The 16,541-nt window shown below is 37.0% G+C and overlaps 1 protein-coding gene across 3 annotated transcripts in view; it reads right to left on the bottom strand.

Moving 5' to 3' along the window:
* Positions 1-16,541, bottom strand: part of AFG1L (AFG1 like ATPase) — a 184,725-nt gene that overhangs the window by 38,988 nt on the left and 129,196 nt on the right. For all 3 annotated transcript variants that reach the window (XM_063097573.1, XM_063097575.1, XM_063097574.1), the window contains one exon: positions 13,884-13,966. In XM_063097573.1, the coding sequence (XP_062953643.1) occupies positions 13,884-13,966 (83 nt within the window). The remainder of the gene's footprint in view (positions 1-13,883; positions 13,967-16,541) is intronic.

Raw genomic sequence — 16,541 nt, 5'->3', positions numbered from 1 at the left:
AAGATTCAATTGCATTTATTATCCATTTTCATATCCAGTTTAAACATCTTTGAGTATGTTTTGCAATTCTCTTAAAAATTTTAGATGATTCTGAAATATTTCAATGTGTCACACAAACAATAATAAAAGCTATCATCTGCTGAACTATTATGTAGCATTTAATTCACCTTTACATCCTCCCACCTTACTATGTAGGTTATTATTATCCCTTTTTTACAGAACACTGAAACTCAGAGAATTAAGCTATTTACCTAATCTGAATACATAAAAATGTAAACTTCCTGTATAACAGAAAGTATTATAAATAAAATAAATAAGGCAATACCAAACTGGGAAATAGTGGCAACATTTATGACATATGATTATCAGTGCATAAAAAAATTCCAACAGATAAAAAAGTTGAATAGCCCAACATAAAAACTGTCAAAGGACTCAAACAGGCAAATTGCATTAAAAAATAGTTCAATGGACAAGAAGTATATGTAAAATCATTCTTTCTTACTAGTAATAATAAATGCAAGTAAAATTAAAAGATGCCATTCTTCCATCCATACTGGCAGAGATAAGGAAAAGATAAAATACCCCAAGCAAGCCTAGCTATGAGAAAAAAGGACACTCTTATGTACTGCTGGCAGGACTGTAAAACTGGTACAAGATTTCAGGGTAACCAGAGAATATATAATAAAAGCACTAAAAACAAGCACATCATAACACCCAGCTATTCCACTCAGAGCAATTTCATTTACGGAAATAATAATGGTTAACCACTACAAAGATGTTCACTGCGACGCTGCTTCTAATATCACAGAAGTGAAAAAGAGCCTAAATATCCAATGATGGGGACTTTGGTTATACCCATACAATGGAATATTAAGCAATTTTTAAGTGCAACTTTTCCCTCTTGTCCTAGAATTACAGGTAAGGCACAAAGTGGTGTCTAGAAGTGCTAAGTATCCCCAGCTTTCCAAAGAGAACTTCCAATGAGCCACCAATGACTGGGTCCAGACTCCTGCCCTCACACTTACCCATGACAATCACTGCCCTTCCTCCTCATTCTTCCTCACAACACAGTGTCTTTATAAGGAGAGGGAAAGGGATGAGGAGTCACTGGCCTTTGTGTGCAGTATTTGTGATAAGAGCCTCTTCCCTCCCTTCCCCTTGGAAGACAAGAGGGTGATTTACCCTCCCCAAAGGCAAGTGATGAAGGAAGGGTTCTCTAACAGAATCACTTGGAAAGATTAGAGGAGTCTAGAAGAAGGAGAGACTGGCATTGCTTTCCTTAGTTGCATGAGCAGGACCCGAGTAGACTGAGAAATCAGAAGGTGAGAGATGGGGTAGTGAGCCAAAATAAAGCGAGCCAGTTCTCGCCAAAGAACCCTCCAAAGGCTTGGCATTACCAGATATATCTGAATATACAGGTGAGGGGTCAGGCTGGAAACAGGGCATCATTTGAAATTAAAACAAAAGCAGTTCTTAGATTCCCTGCCTCTACCTGACAGCTAGATTCCTGCTGCTCCTCTCATTCCAGCAGAAATTGGTTAGTTTACCAGCTGGGGCAGTTTTAACAATAAACGGGGAGAGATACTATACTGAAATCCTACATACAAGAACAGTGAAACCAACTGCCCTCACCTCTTCAGCATCCAAGACCATGCCATCAAAGCGTCTATCCCAGGAAGCAGACAGAAAGATTTATTTCCTTCTGGAGGAAATGGAACAGCCAAAAGAAAGACTTGCAGATACTGACATTTGGGTTTCTCCAGTGAAAAAGGTAACCAGCCACCTTATCACCCTCCAACAAAGCCCACCAACAATAAAACCCTGTTTGTGCACACAGAACTTTTTTTTTTTGGCAACTGGCTGGTATGGGGATCTAAATCCTTTACCTTGGGTTATAACACCATGTTCTAACCAACTGAACTAAATGGCCAGCCCAATCCAGAACTTCTAATCAGCTTTTTAATGCCTCATTCTTAAGTGTGAATGGACAACCAAATATTTCCAGGGATTTAAGGGACGCCTCTAGGATAAAAGACAAAGACCAATATAAAGAAATAGGAAAAATTTTTTTTAAAAAATGGATCTTGGAGGAAGCAAAATAAAAATACAGACAGCAGGCTGGCTGATTAGCTTACTTAGGAGAGTGTAGTGCTAATAACGCCAAGGTCAAAGGTTCAGATCCCTGTACCAACCAGCCGCCAAAAAAAAGAAAGAAAAAAATACAGAGAGCAGAAGGGGAAAAATATACTCTAATATGCCCAGACAGAAGAAGATATTGCATTCATAAAACAAAGAAGGATGCTGTAAACCGATAGAACAACTACGACATAAGAAAGAGCTCTAAATATGATGGCTAAGTCACAAATTCTGGAAAAGGATTGGAAGAAAAAGTTGAGGTGATCTTTCAGAAAATAGTACAAAAAAGAGGGGAAATAGATGAGAAAATGAAAGAAAATTAGATCAATCACATGTTTCAATATAACCAGGAGGAGATCCAAAGAATATGGAGAAAGAAAAGAAGGAAAGAGTCAAAGAAAAAATAAAATGAAATTTCCTAGAACTGCAGGAAATAACTTTCTAAGTTGATACGGTCCAGTGAATACCAAGCACAAAGAATGGAAAAAAGGCTCCATTCTGAGGCACATCGTCAGGAAATTTCAGGAAACTAGAAACAAAGAGAGAATTCACTAAAAGCTTCTAGAGGTAAAAAAACAAGTCAAATATAAAATGTCAGAAAATGATTCACATCAAACTTTGCAAGAACAATAATAGAAGCTTGAAGATCATGGTATAGTGTCTAAATTATTCTGAGGGAACATGATTGTCAGACTATCCATGCCCAATCAAACTATTAACCAAGTAAAATAAAGACATTTTTGGGCATGTGAGCCCTCATAAAATACACTTCCCACGCACCCTTCTCAGGATGAAACTCAAGGGTGTGCTCTATCAGAACAAGGGAGAAGAGTTCTGCTTCTAGAAGGCCCAGGAAACTGTGCTCCAACCAACCCTCCTGCTGATAGCAACTATAAACTCTGTACAAAATACAAAAACGTGAAAATTTCCTGAAAATTCCTTAAACCACAAATTACTCTGTATTTATCACAACACTTTATGCGTTTTCAAACAATGAGTGCCCATAATAATAAACAATGAGTCATTTCTCTATCATAGGATTATACCAAAAGTTTCAGCAGTTTTCTGTAAAACAACAATATAATAATAAATGTATGGCTTATTGCTATATTAAATTGGTATACTATGACAAGAATACATATTTCAATAACATGTAAAAGTGATCTCTACCTGATACAGATATTTGAAGTAGAAAACATAAGAAACATTAACACAACATACTAAACAAAAATAATTTTTAAATTTAAGTACCTCAAATATTTAATATGCAAAAGTCATCATTTTTAAAACTAAAGATTTTTAAAATACAGAAAATTAATTTCCCTATCTGAAAGTTGTGATCTCTGCTGGTTAACAGATATTCCAAATGTAGGAAAATATCTTTCATTTTGCACTGACATTGGTCAAATCATTAAGAATGTGTCCTAAATCAATTTCAAGTTGACTGTAAGGTACATATTGCTTCCTATAAGCTCATTTCCCTTATTAACATGTGTCTGGCTTCTTTCACTTAATATTATGCTTTTCAGTTTCATCTACATCAATGTGTGTAGATGAAACTGAAGTAGTACTTAATTTTAATTACTATTAAGTAGTTTGTTTATTTTTGTTGCTGCAGTGTATTCTGTTGTATGAAAATACCACAATTTATTATCATTTTACTATTGATGAGTGTATTTGTCTGCTAGGGCTGCCATAACAAAATGCCACAGACTGGGTACCTCAGACAACAGAAATTTTTTTCTCACAGTTCTGGAGGCTGAAAGTCCAAGATCAAGGTGCCATCAGGGTCAGTTTCTGGTAAAGGCTCTATTCCTGGCTTGCAGATAGTTACCTTCTCACTGTGTCCTCACATGGTCTTTCCTCTCTGTGTGCACACTCCTGGTGTCTCTTTCTCTTATAAAGATACCTATCTTATTGGATTAGGGCCTTATCCTTATGACTTCCCTTAAACTAATTATCTTCTTAAAGGCCCTATCTCCAAATATAGTTACACTGGGGATTAGGGTTTCAACCTGTGAATTTTAGGGGAACTCAAATTCATTATATAACAATGAGCATTTGTGTAGTTTACAGTTTGGGGCTACTATGAATAGTGCTACTGTGAACATTCTAGTACAAGCCTTTTGGTTAACCTATTGATAAACTTATGTGTACACGTCTGTTGGGCATATAGCTAGGAGTAGAATTGCTGCTCACGGGGTTGGTCATGCTATGTTCAGCTTAGCAGATACTGCCAAACAGTTTCCAAAGTGGTTGTAGCAATTTATACTACCACCAGTGATGTACAAAAAGTTCCACTTGCTCCACAGCCTTGCCAACATTTGGCATTTTCTATCTCTTCCATTTTAATGATTATGGTGGATATATTATAAATGACTTCAACGTCAGTTACCTCAAATTATTTTTGGACATGGGTGGGGCACAAAAATACAAATGTAAATTAATTAACAAATTAGTAAACCAGAAACATTTTCTGAATAAAATGCTACGATTAACATAAAATTTTAAAATCCATTCTTCAAAACACCTACGATCTCTTGAATTTTTAAGTAGGAAATTTAAAGTACAACTTTTTCAAAAAACTTCAGCTAGAGAAAATGTCTTTAACTTCAAAATAGGGGAAAAAAAAGGCATTTAAAACAGAGAAAAGCTGAAGTAAGTCTATTATTCCAGGGCCCTCTTGTTAGTTTTGTAGTGAAACTATTTTAAAAGACAGCAACATTACCTTACACCAAAAATCTATATTCAGCAATAAAGCTATGCCTATGAAGCTATAAAGACAGCCAGCTCAGCTAGTTTTTAAAAAATCAAGTGTCTGGGACACAAGACCTGGTGTCGACAATAGGCCTATTCAGAAAATAAGTGTACAAAAAATACACAAGAATATAGATTACATAAAAATACAAATAGCAATTAAAATTAAACTCAAAATACATAATTGAAAAATATTCCAGCCTAAGCAGTAAAATTTTAGAAAGTAGATACCTGGTAGTCAACAGTAGTCACATAGAAAGGCCACACCATGAAGATGGCACTAAATTTATCATTATTTTTTTTTAGTATAAAAAAAGAAGCTAAATTCAGAGTTTCCTTTTGGAGCTTTAAGAATAAAATGTCACATAGCATGGAAGAAAATGTCCTGTTCAGCTTTGTGTAGTTCCATTTTAACCACAAAGAGGCCTATCTTGAGGAAGGTTGACTTGGGCAGCATCAAAATTAGGAGAAAATAAAAAATTAAGCTCAGATGCTAAGAATCACACTGCCTTTCCTTTCCTGAGGAGAGACAGAAACTGAGTAGGGATAAAGAATTTAAGCGACTTACTTTAATTCCTGTGAAACAGCTTGACTCTGGGTAATTGCCCCATTGGTGGAATGTTACTATAAAACAGGCCTTTGTACAGATAAGATGCAAAAAAGAAATCTGCCCACAGACAATCAAAAGTTGACCACAGTAAGAGAATTAAGGCCATTTCTGATAAGAAAGCAGAGTCACTCTTTTCAAATTTTTTTTTCAGGGGGTAAGGAGGTGTCGGGGGAAGCCCAAGCAGAGCAAGGCTCCTTTTCTTTTGTTCCGCAATGCTTGGGTAAAACTCACCCATTTCATTGTTTCTGTCACTTCTTATTAAGCTCAGAAACTGCAGTGGAGGGGAAGGTTTCTATTTTCTGTTGAGTAGTACCACTGTGTCCTTAAGTCAGAAAAGCCCTAGAACCAACCACTGTTTAGCTGCCAGGAAATTTGGCATCAACTCCTACAGGAACCCTGTGAGTACAGTACCCTAGATTAAAAGCCTGATTGCTTTGGGAGTATGAGAATCATGATCTATTTTTCCATATTAAATTAGTAAACAGAAAGGAAAGTAATCATTCTGATTTTGAGAAAATTTCTACAGCTGAAATCAGGCATTCAACATAAAACTTAGGCTCAAAGAAATAGAACATGTCAAAAAAGACCTTATTATTGCTGGATCATTTGAAATTCTCAAAGAAAATTCCAAAACACTTGGAGGTTTCTGGAAGAGGGTCACACATGAATTTAAATGGAAATTAATTTCTTCAAGAACCTCCCACTTCATTAGGATTGACTCAAGGGAACAGAATGCTACCCACACTTTGCTCCTTTATCCCCTTTCAAAAATCAACAGCTTGTTAAGGTATCAACAAGTAGAATAGGGTTGGCTTTCCTTAGTCCCTCTCTCTCCATGGTCTCTATTCCAGAGAGCCAAAGTTGATTCGACGAAGAAATTTCCCCTTCCTCTTAGAGTTCTTTGCCAAACTTCCCTGGCAGTGAGCCTTCTCACTCTACTGATTCCTTGTGCATTCATGCTGTACAGTTCTTTGTTCTCATACCAAACATAATCTGGGGCTGGAGGCAGGTCTAAAATTAAGTTGGTTTATACATGCCTTAAATATAAAACAGACTTGGTTGCATTTCAAATCCTGTAGGTTTGTTTTACATAACGGAATCAGTTGTTAGAATGGATTTTGTCCTAGTATTTATCTTCTCAATCACTCAAAGCCCTAATTGACTGTTCAGAGATCCATTTCAGTCTCTAAATTTCCCACTCTTCTCAATCACCTGGAGAGTAATTTACCTGGTTCCATTAACCTTGACCTGTGTCTAACGCAGAAAGTGGGATCTAACACCTTTAGCTCTCAAATTTCAGACCTTCACCCCCACTTCTCAGGTACAAACTCCATATAAAACTTCTATCAAATCTATGTATTGCATTTTCCCCCAAATATATCAGTGGCATAGGGCATAACATGTAGAACTGAAACTTGGTAGATCTAAAAAAAATTTTTTTCTCATAAAATTTCAGAAAGGCTATAATGATCAAAGTTTTATTTATTTATTTACTTATGTATTTTGGGGGGGTGGCTGGCCAGTACTGGCCAGTATGGGGATCCGAACTCTAAACTTGGTGTTACAAGGCTGCACTCTAACCAACTGAGCTAACCGGCTAGCCCATGATCAAAGATATAAAAAAACGAAACAATAAAGATAAAGAAATTGGAGAGTAAAAAGCTCTTAGCCCTCTTCAGGAGAAAAAGATGATCACATCCACATGGGAAAGAGAGGCCAAGGAGTTTTAATAGCTAAAAAAGGTAATAGCTAATAACTAAAGATCTAGGGCTTTTGCTAGATCAGCTTTTCCTATGCTGGAGATTGACCTTTAGTTATAACTGTGATCTATTTGAAATGAAACAACAAGGAGATGAGAATTCTAAGGAAATCTAAAAAGTTTCTTCTGCCCTTTTACATGTAGAAGTATACATATTATCTACTCACATAGATACACACATATATATACACAATATTATTTACACCTTACTAGATGAATATGCCATGGAACTGGACACTTTCTCAATATGTTTAGCTGGAAATGATGGGCCAACTGCTCCTGTCTGGCATGCTGGAAAACAAACACTGTGATATGCTATCATCAATTACAGTTCAAGAAACAACACCAAAGGAGTGCTGACCTGACTGATGGAAGCTGATACTGAAATCTGTACAAAATGAACACCTTTTGCTGCTATACACTTTCCTGGTTGTCTTTCTGAAACCAACAGCCACAGATTTAATTTGAATTCATGTTTAAGATTGGAAATATGTATTTTGCTTAGTTTAAGAGTTAGCCTGTAGCTACTACGGTAAAGCAGTATAGCAAGGCAGCAAAGCATGTACGTCTCAAAAAACAAGTGTGGGAGCTTACAAGAGTGAAAAGTGTATGAGACGTTGCCTAAAGAATGTCCGGCTTACCTTAAAGAAAAATGTAGCCAGTTAAACACAAAATAATGATAATCATAATTGGTAGTGATTTAGGGTTACAAGATGTTTGTTCCTTGAAAAACAGTCTATGATAACATCTCTGATCCCAGTTATCTCTGACACCAGTCCTAAGTTTGTTTTGCAGATGAAGCAATACCACCAGAGACCATAGACCTGCTGAAACACATGTACTCAGATCTAACAAAGCCAAAAAAGACATTACTGAAGACGTCAGAAATTGTGCTGACTTTAATGCAAGCCAATCAGATTCCCACATAACTCTGGAGACCCCTACTCATGATTTTTGCTGTATAAATGCTTGCAATTTTAAGCCATCAGGGAGTTCAGGTTTTGAAAGCACTAGCTTCCCATTCTTCTTGACTGGCCCCTTCTAAGATGTCCTAGACACCCTGCTGAACCAGGAGGTAGCAACCTCCAGGCAGAAGCTAGATCTCTGCCAAAGTTTTAGGTATGGTAAGATGTGAAAATCAAGCTAAGAAATGTTTTTAATCTTCAGTGATCTGGTTCTTTCAGTTGGAGGCAGAGAAGTTTTTGTAAGGAAAATCAAAGGCAAGAAACATAAAAGCTTTTAACTGTGGGAGTATATTAATAGGTGTGAGCTCCAGTCTTGCTTTTCACAGACCTTTCTTCTAAAACAGAGCTATCACCTTGAAGCGCTGTGGTTTTTTGCTGTATTTTTTGCTGCATGGGTTGTATTTTTTAAATGGTGTTCAGAGATATATTCTCCAAAATGATTTTCTATTTGAAATAGATGTTTCCCAAGTGGAAAACTAAGAGTACTTGAGACATGAAACTTCCATTAGTAAAAATATTTAAAAAGAAGTTTCTTTTTGAAATCTGTCCAAACAAGCCGGCCCGTGGCTCACTCAGGAGAGTGCGGTGCTGCTAACACCAAGGCCACAGGTTCGGATCCCATATAGGGATGGCCGGTTAGCTCACTGGCTGAGAGTGGTGCTGAAAACACCAAGCCAAGGGTTAAGATCCCCTTACCAGTCATCTTTAAAAAAAAAAGAAAGAAATCTGTCCAAAGGATGGATGAATGTATGTACTATCCAAATAAAAAATATGTGAATATTCAGGCTATGTCTATAAGTTGTAAATTATATTTTTTTATCACTTTCAGGATGATCCATAATCCCCATATAAATGAAATTGAAATGGTCTTAAGTTAATTTAGTTGAAATATTAATTAACTGAATAAGGTGCTTCAGATATAATTTTGTTGAAGTTATGGATGACTTCAATGGATAGGAGCCAACTGAAATAAAAGGAGCAAGCCTGGTTTAAGGTCTAAGTCTGGTAAATGTCCCCTGTTGGGAGAGACAGTCTTCTATGGATTCTCCTACACTTCTTGCTGAGTATGCCAACAATGCAAGGCCCTGACCATTTCTCAAGGTTGTGTTTACAGTGAGCAGCCTTGAAAGATAAGACAGTGTCTCCTTTGAAAAAAAAAGCAGACTTGCCTACTCCGGCTATAAAACAGTAGATTCAGTAAGCTCCTTTCCTATAACAAAATTCACTGCTTGTGCAGGAATCATGTGGGCTCTCAGCAAAACTCTCTTGCCCCCACCCCATGGGACTAAGAAACAAGGAGGGAACTGACAACATGCTGATGCTCATGCTGCTATCTGTACTAACGAAATTCTTTGTTTCTTACCCATGTTTCTTGTGTCTTCCGCCAGCATCCATAAAATAATAAGACAAACCTATTAGTTCTTAAGTAGGGCAAAATAAAATCCCAGGTCCAATGCCTGTCTCCCCCTGTTGAAGTTTGGATGTATTGTCCTCCCAGAACTCATGTGGAAATTTGATCCCCAATGTGGCAGTGTTGGAAAGTGATTGAGTCATGGGGGTGGATCCCTCATGAATGGATTTATGTTCTCCCTGGGGGAGGAGGGATTAATGAGTGAGTTCTCCTTCTATTAGTTCCCGAGAGCTCTCGTTGTTTAAAAGACCCTGGCATCTCCCCTCTCTCTCTCTTGCTTGCTCTCGCCATGTGATCTGCTTGTACCTGCTGGCTGCCTGCCACTTTCTGCCATGAATAGAAGCAGCCTGTGGCCCGCGCCAGATGCAGCTGTCCCAGAATCATAAGCCAAATAAACCTCTGTTCTTTATAAATTACCCAGTCTCAGGTATTTCTGTTATAGCAACACAAAATGGAGTAAAACACCCCCAATCACCACCACCTTTTTGTTCAGTTCAAAATCTTCTCTTGAAGTCATGATGTCTGCACTGAGGGTGGGGTGTTTGTATGTGAGTATTGGCAGAGGTATGGTGTTAGAATAGGAAACATCCTTCCACCCCAGATCCTTCAAAAGACAGTAGAAAAAAGAATCTATACTACTCAGCTCCTGAATGAAAAAGAGACAGAGTAAGGGGGAGTCCAAGGTGACCTGAACTATACTCTCCAGGAGGCCTGTAACTCTTCACAAAAGTGACAACAAAATGGCCTGGGACAGCATGTGATGGACCTCTCAGCAGTGGTGTTTCCGTTTGAAAAGACATGCTCATTGCATATACAGAATGGTAACCTCTCGTATCACCAGCCCCTAGGAGAGAGCTAATCGGAAGCAGCTACATTCTCTGGAAGGCATGAGATGGGGCCACCCTTGACAAACACCAGGCAGTTCAAAATAAATTACTGGTCCAAGCTCCCACCCAGATGCAAACAGGAAGCCCAGTGCTTGATTGACCTGTCTGGATTTTGGCAAGCCATATTCCACACGTGAGGATCTAATTGAGCCTTATCCACAAGCAACCAGGAAGAAAATGACTGCGCCTGTCTCCAGGGTGATCATGCAGTTACCTCCGAGTGAAAAATTCAGCAACCATGGGGTGTTTTAATCTATGTAAAAGTATGGACATTTGCACTCAATTTCTCTGTGGCTTGTAATTTGCTAAATTTAAATTTTCTGAGCTTGTTGTATATGAGATTAAAAACCTCATGGGATGGCGCCAAAGACATCTGGAAATTACTTGCAAAAGTACACGAGGATTTCTAAATTTAATGTGATATAAAACTATATCTGAAATAGAAAATTACACCATGTCTTGTGTGAATTAGTTCTTGTGGAACCCAGACAATATTATGAACTATAGAAATTGTTCCATATCAACTTTTTGAGTAGTGCTTTAAATCTCTGGTAATTCTTGATATTATTTGGATTGTATTTTTGGACATTTTTAATTAACTTTGGAAAGTTAGACTAATAAAATACTAAGGTAACTTGGGATTCTACTTGAATTATACCTTGTAGTTATATACCTGCTTGGCGTTCCCCTGGAAGGAAGCTAGAATTTTGTTTTTCTTTTCAGGCCCATGGGGTGCCAGTGAAATTGACAAGGGTGTAGTCTGGACTTACATATTCAGAAACCAATTCCAGATGTTTGGCCAGAGAGTAATAAAGAGAAACACATGTTTTAATAGAACAATATATAGCATAGCGCATTAAATTCTGTTGCAGGGAGAAAATTAGCAAGTTTTTCCTATAAGAGTAAGATAAAAAGAAACCTAATTAAATCAGAAATATTAACATGACATTGGAAAATTTTCTTTTATTCTGTCATGAAAGAAGATCTACCCAAGTGCTTGTGTGAAATAATATAATGTATATCTCTAGCATCCTGTCTTGATATCTAATATTATTTTCCCATTTCTGAGATGATTTTTATTCCTAATTCTCCTCAGGGATACATTAAGACCCAGAAGGCCATATCCCAAAGTAAAGGACTTAGAAGCAGCCTCAAAAGCAAAGTTTTCCTCTGACCTTCTCCTGTCCTCCTGTCTCTCAGCCTCATTCACCCTTGAGGCAAGCCACAAAAACTAGAATCCCTCCTCCCCAAGGCAGGTCACAGATATACTCTAACCTTCCCCGGCCTTTCTGTCTTGGAGGTACCATAAGGAAATTCTCTGACCTACCGTGTCTGATTGCAGATTATAAGATCCCCATTTCAGAAAGGGTCCTGCCTGATACTCCAGAAGAATGAATGCTACACAGAGAGACCAAGAAGAATCTGAACAGACAGGCCTTGCTGGGTTTCTCCCTTCAGTCTATTAGCATTAGATTATCCTTTCTTGTCCAGTCACATTTCTATGCGGCCATGCTGTCTCATAGAACCTAAGCATAAAAATGGACAGTTTTCCCTATATCTTTGGGTCTTCATTCTAAAGGCTCCTGTGTCACATAAAACTATGATACAATAAAATTTGTTATGCCTTTTCTTCATATTAATCTCTATTATTAGGTGTTTTTTCAGAGAACCTTTAGGTGGTTGAAGGGATTGTCTTCCCTTGACCCCTGCAGATACATATACATCTGCCTTGTCCTCTGACTGGGGTGTGCCCCCAGGCTCTTTATTCTTGGTTATCAGACTATGGTCAAGACTTTGTGATGTTAAATTCATGAACAAATCTACCTTCCTTGAGGATTAAATAAATTTATATATTCTTAAAGAAAGCTGTTTCAGAGTTTCATGGTATCCTTTGCAGATTCTAGTTTCCTGTACTCTGGGACACTGCTAGAGTCTGTTTTCCTCCAGTGCATGTTTTAAGATAAAAACTGAATTACACTGAGTTAGAACTATATTACTTACATTAGGAAGAGGAAGGGGCAACACAGGGTAAGTCAGAGAGAGAAAATGGCTATTCTCTAAGCAAAAGCAGCCTTTTTGCTTCCAGGAAATTCTAAGACCTCTGTGGCACCATGAAACAATTTCATGATTTAGACCCAGTCTACCATCTTTATTTAAAGAATGTCTCAAAAAATAATTTAATTCTTCTACATAAGGATATACTTTGTAGAAAACAGGAAACAAGAATTACCTCCCTTGAAAAAGAATAAAGAGCATAATAATAAATTAATTTACAAGTACCACATTTCTGGAATATCAAGAAATAGTAGCAAAGAATCAGAGAAAGATTGAGAATATCAGAAAAATAAAATAACCAGAAAACACAAACTTAAAAGAAACTGGGAAGAAAAAGTCCAAGTTAAAGCAGAAAAAAAGTGCTATAAGAATTTTTTAAATTATAAAGCACTTTAAAGACAAAGTACTTAATGGTAGATGAAGAACCTCCTATAATAATCATGAGAATCTGAATAATAAAGTGAAATAGTCCCCTTGGTACACTGTAAAATACGCAATTTTAATTATGTGATTTTTCCAACTAATTTCTGCTTCAAAAACAGTAAAGTACTTCTACTTACAAGGTGGCAGAGACAAGAACTTTTCTCAACCTCTCATATGCACATTATCATCAAAATTTAAATTACCAGAAACATGCTTTTGAGTTAAGTTACAATTAGCTTTAGACAGATCTATTTACTAAGAACCCACTATGTAAAGCACATTTTCCTTTTCACGTTCTCACACATGACATTTAAAAACAAACTATATTTGTTTTCAGCATTAACTGCACATGCTGAGGATATCTATTACTATAAGTTGCTTCTACTCAAGAGAATATTAGCTTTTAACACACAAAAATATATCCAGTTGTATTTGTGTATGTATGAAAGTGAATCAATAATGATAAATACAAACAGATTGTCTGACAAAATAAAACAACAATTTCTGGGAAACGGCACACTTGTCAGAAGCTGTCCACAAATAATTAATTACTTTAGCACATTAAAGATATTCTCTTAATATTAGAGTCTTCTATAAGAGGATACTCATTACTTTCTAATCCTCTGTCATCACTCCTCCCCAAAAAACTAATTAGTGTTTCATCCAATCACACATTATAAATGATGCAAATATGGATGGTAAAAACACAGTTTAAAGAAGTTAACATGATAACATTTTGTAGTTTAAAAATCATGCGCTTCAGAACTAGCCTTTCGCATTCTAATAATTACACTACTTTATTTTTCTCATCTTTTCATGATTAATTATTAGACATTAAACTTAGAAAATTAAAGTTAAAAACAAAAACAAAAAAACTTACAGGTAGTAGAGTTTTCCTGCAGCAGGGAGTTCCCTTTTCCGGTAATCTATCCCAGAATCCAGCTGGACCGTATTACAATATTCCTACAATCCAAACATTGAAAATGTATTTTTAAAACAAGTAGTGGCTCAAAATTATAATCTTTCTGCTATACTGGTTTTTTTTTTATTTTTTGAAATTTTTTCTCAGAGTAATATAATGAGATCAGGACAATGATATTCCAACCATCAACACATGGGGCCTATGTCCTGCCCCTTAACTATTGTGACTGTGGCGAAAATGATGCTATTCAATAATATCCTATGTGACATTTAAGGCAGCTTCTTACTTGCTGACTAGAAGGTGTAGTGCTAGGTAAGCACATCCAACTGCCTGGAGGCCAACATGCAGTGAGAAAGCTTAAACTGTCCCATACAGAGAGCAGCCCCGAAGAGACCCTGAGATGACTAGAAGATTGAGGTGTTGACCAGTCCCCAGTTGTCCCAGCTGTAGCCATTATCTTACTGAAGGAGTCAGAAATGTCAGCTAAGCCTTTCCCAAATCCCCGACCCACAGAAACCAGGAGACAGAGTAAAGTTTTAAGCCTACAAATTTTGCCGTCATTTGTTATACAGCAATAAATAATCAGAACAGAAATACCTGGGCACACTTGAGAAGTAGCAACCATCTTCTTCTCTGAAATTGCACCCTGGGCTGTCCTGCTATGCAAGGGCTGAGGGTTATTTATCATCTCCACTACTAGGCCTTGACTGTACAAAGAAGCAGTGTGTGAAGACCCAAAAAACTGGGATGGAAGGCTGGTGTAGAAATAGCATTTTGATTTATATAACAGCAATTGTGAATTCGATTAGTGTAAAATAATCCCCAAGAAGCTGATCCTCTGGAGAGGCCTACAAAGTTAAGCTTCTGAACCATACGTGTGAAGAACAAGCCCTGAACCTAGCAAAGTCAGGGTTCCCTGCAATGCTTGGCCTGAACAGCTAGCTGGTGTCTCTATACAGACTTCCCTAGTCATCATTCCAAGTTGCTCAAATCCACTCTCTAGACCTCACTCTCAGGTCCCAGGCCCTAGAACCCATCCCACCAGAAGAGAATACAGTATTGCCCAAATACATGCACTCCACTCTCCCTTTGCTTCATATGTTCTGTGTAAAAAAAGGTATAGCCATATGTCTCCTTCTCAACCTTCAGTAATGCAGTAAACCTAGGAAAAGAGGTACTGCCTCCTCCTTGCCCTCTGCTATAACTCTGGGGGCTCAGCCACCCAGTACAAAGAAAGAAGGAAATGTCCTTGTTCAGGGAGCACGTCTTACTTGGTCTCTCAGAGGGAAAGAGACTAAGGTATGGTAAGTGAGGGCCAATTATTCATAAGCTACCTATACTACAGACAATGTAATACATAGTGTAGCAATATATTCATATAAATGTATTTGCCCAGGTTCTCTACATCTTTTAAATTACAATTTACCTTATATGACTCAATATTCCTAATTTAGTTAAAATTTTTTCTCATTTTTTTTGCTATTAAAAAAATAAGGCTAATGGAAGTTATACAAGCTTCAATTTCTCTTTCTGGGCAACTAACTTCTCTATCATATGAGTGATTAAGCCCTACCAAATGATTGCATTTTTACATTCACTAATCACCACTGAGGAATACCTAATCAGCAGCAGTAGAACTATAACCAAGCCCTCAGATGTTAGTACTTAATTGTCTGAAAAATACTAACACCCAGTTTATACTTTTAAAGAAAAATAAACCTCAAATTTTCAGATTTTATTCACTGACACTAGATTTTTCAAAACACTTTGCGGAAGGGTGGAGAAGGGTGAAAGCTAAACTGTTTCCAAGTTGAGAGTGAATGCAGTCAAAAGGGCATGATCTCTAAGTAATTTCCTAATTTCTAGGGATATTTACAAGACCAGTGACCTCTTATCACCATCCAATTCTAATGCATAAAACTCATCAGCCACCAAATGAAATTTATCAGCACCGCACTCTCCCGAGTGAGCCACAGGCCGGCCCCGACCAAATGAAATTTATTTTAAAATAGTTTGTATACACATGTATACAAAGGATAAATACAATTACAATCTAAAAATGCAATTAGGAAATTTGGGAAGGAAGGGTGGAGGATAACATACCCTTGTAAGCATACTCATGAGTCAGAGGCCTTTGAGTTTAGAAAGAAAAATATATGATTAAAGAACTGTATTATAGCAGTTTACATTGTCCTCAAGATCTATTGTGTGTATTTTTAGCAACTCTGAATAATACCATTAGAAAATTAGCCATCTCACAAAATAAATTTATATAGCTTCTACTCACTCCGTTCCCCACTGGAACGCAAGAATAATAAATATTGTGGAGAAAATCCTTTAAAACCACAACATATTAACCTCTTAAGCAAAGACTGAAATAATACATAAGGATTTCCCTACCTTAAATACTTTTTACTATAAAGGTAATATTGCTTACTACAAAAAATTTGGAAAAGAGGAAAAAAACAACCCCATAAATCAAACTTTCATACCTTATCTAGGTGACTATATTAAGTAGGAATGTAAAGGATGAAGATTATTAGAGTTTTCTTGGTAATATTCAACTGATTGGTTCTATACATTTTTAATAAGTAAACAAAAAAAATGGTTGAAACT

This window comes from Cynocephalus volans, chromosome 5 (genome assembly GCF_027409185.1).
Source record: "Cynocephalus volans isolate mCynVol1 chromosome 5, mCynVol1.pri, whole genome shotgun sequence".
NCBI lineage: Eukaryota > Metazoa > Chordata > Mammalia > Dermoptera > Cynocephalidae > Cynocephalus > Cynocephalus volans.
Note: the sequence above shows the minus strand (reverse complement) of the source record. Positions and strands in the feature narration are given on the sequence as shown.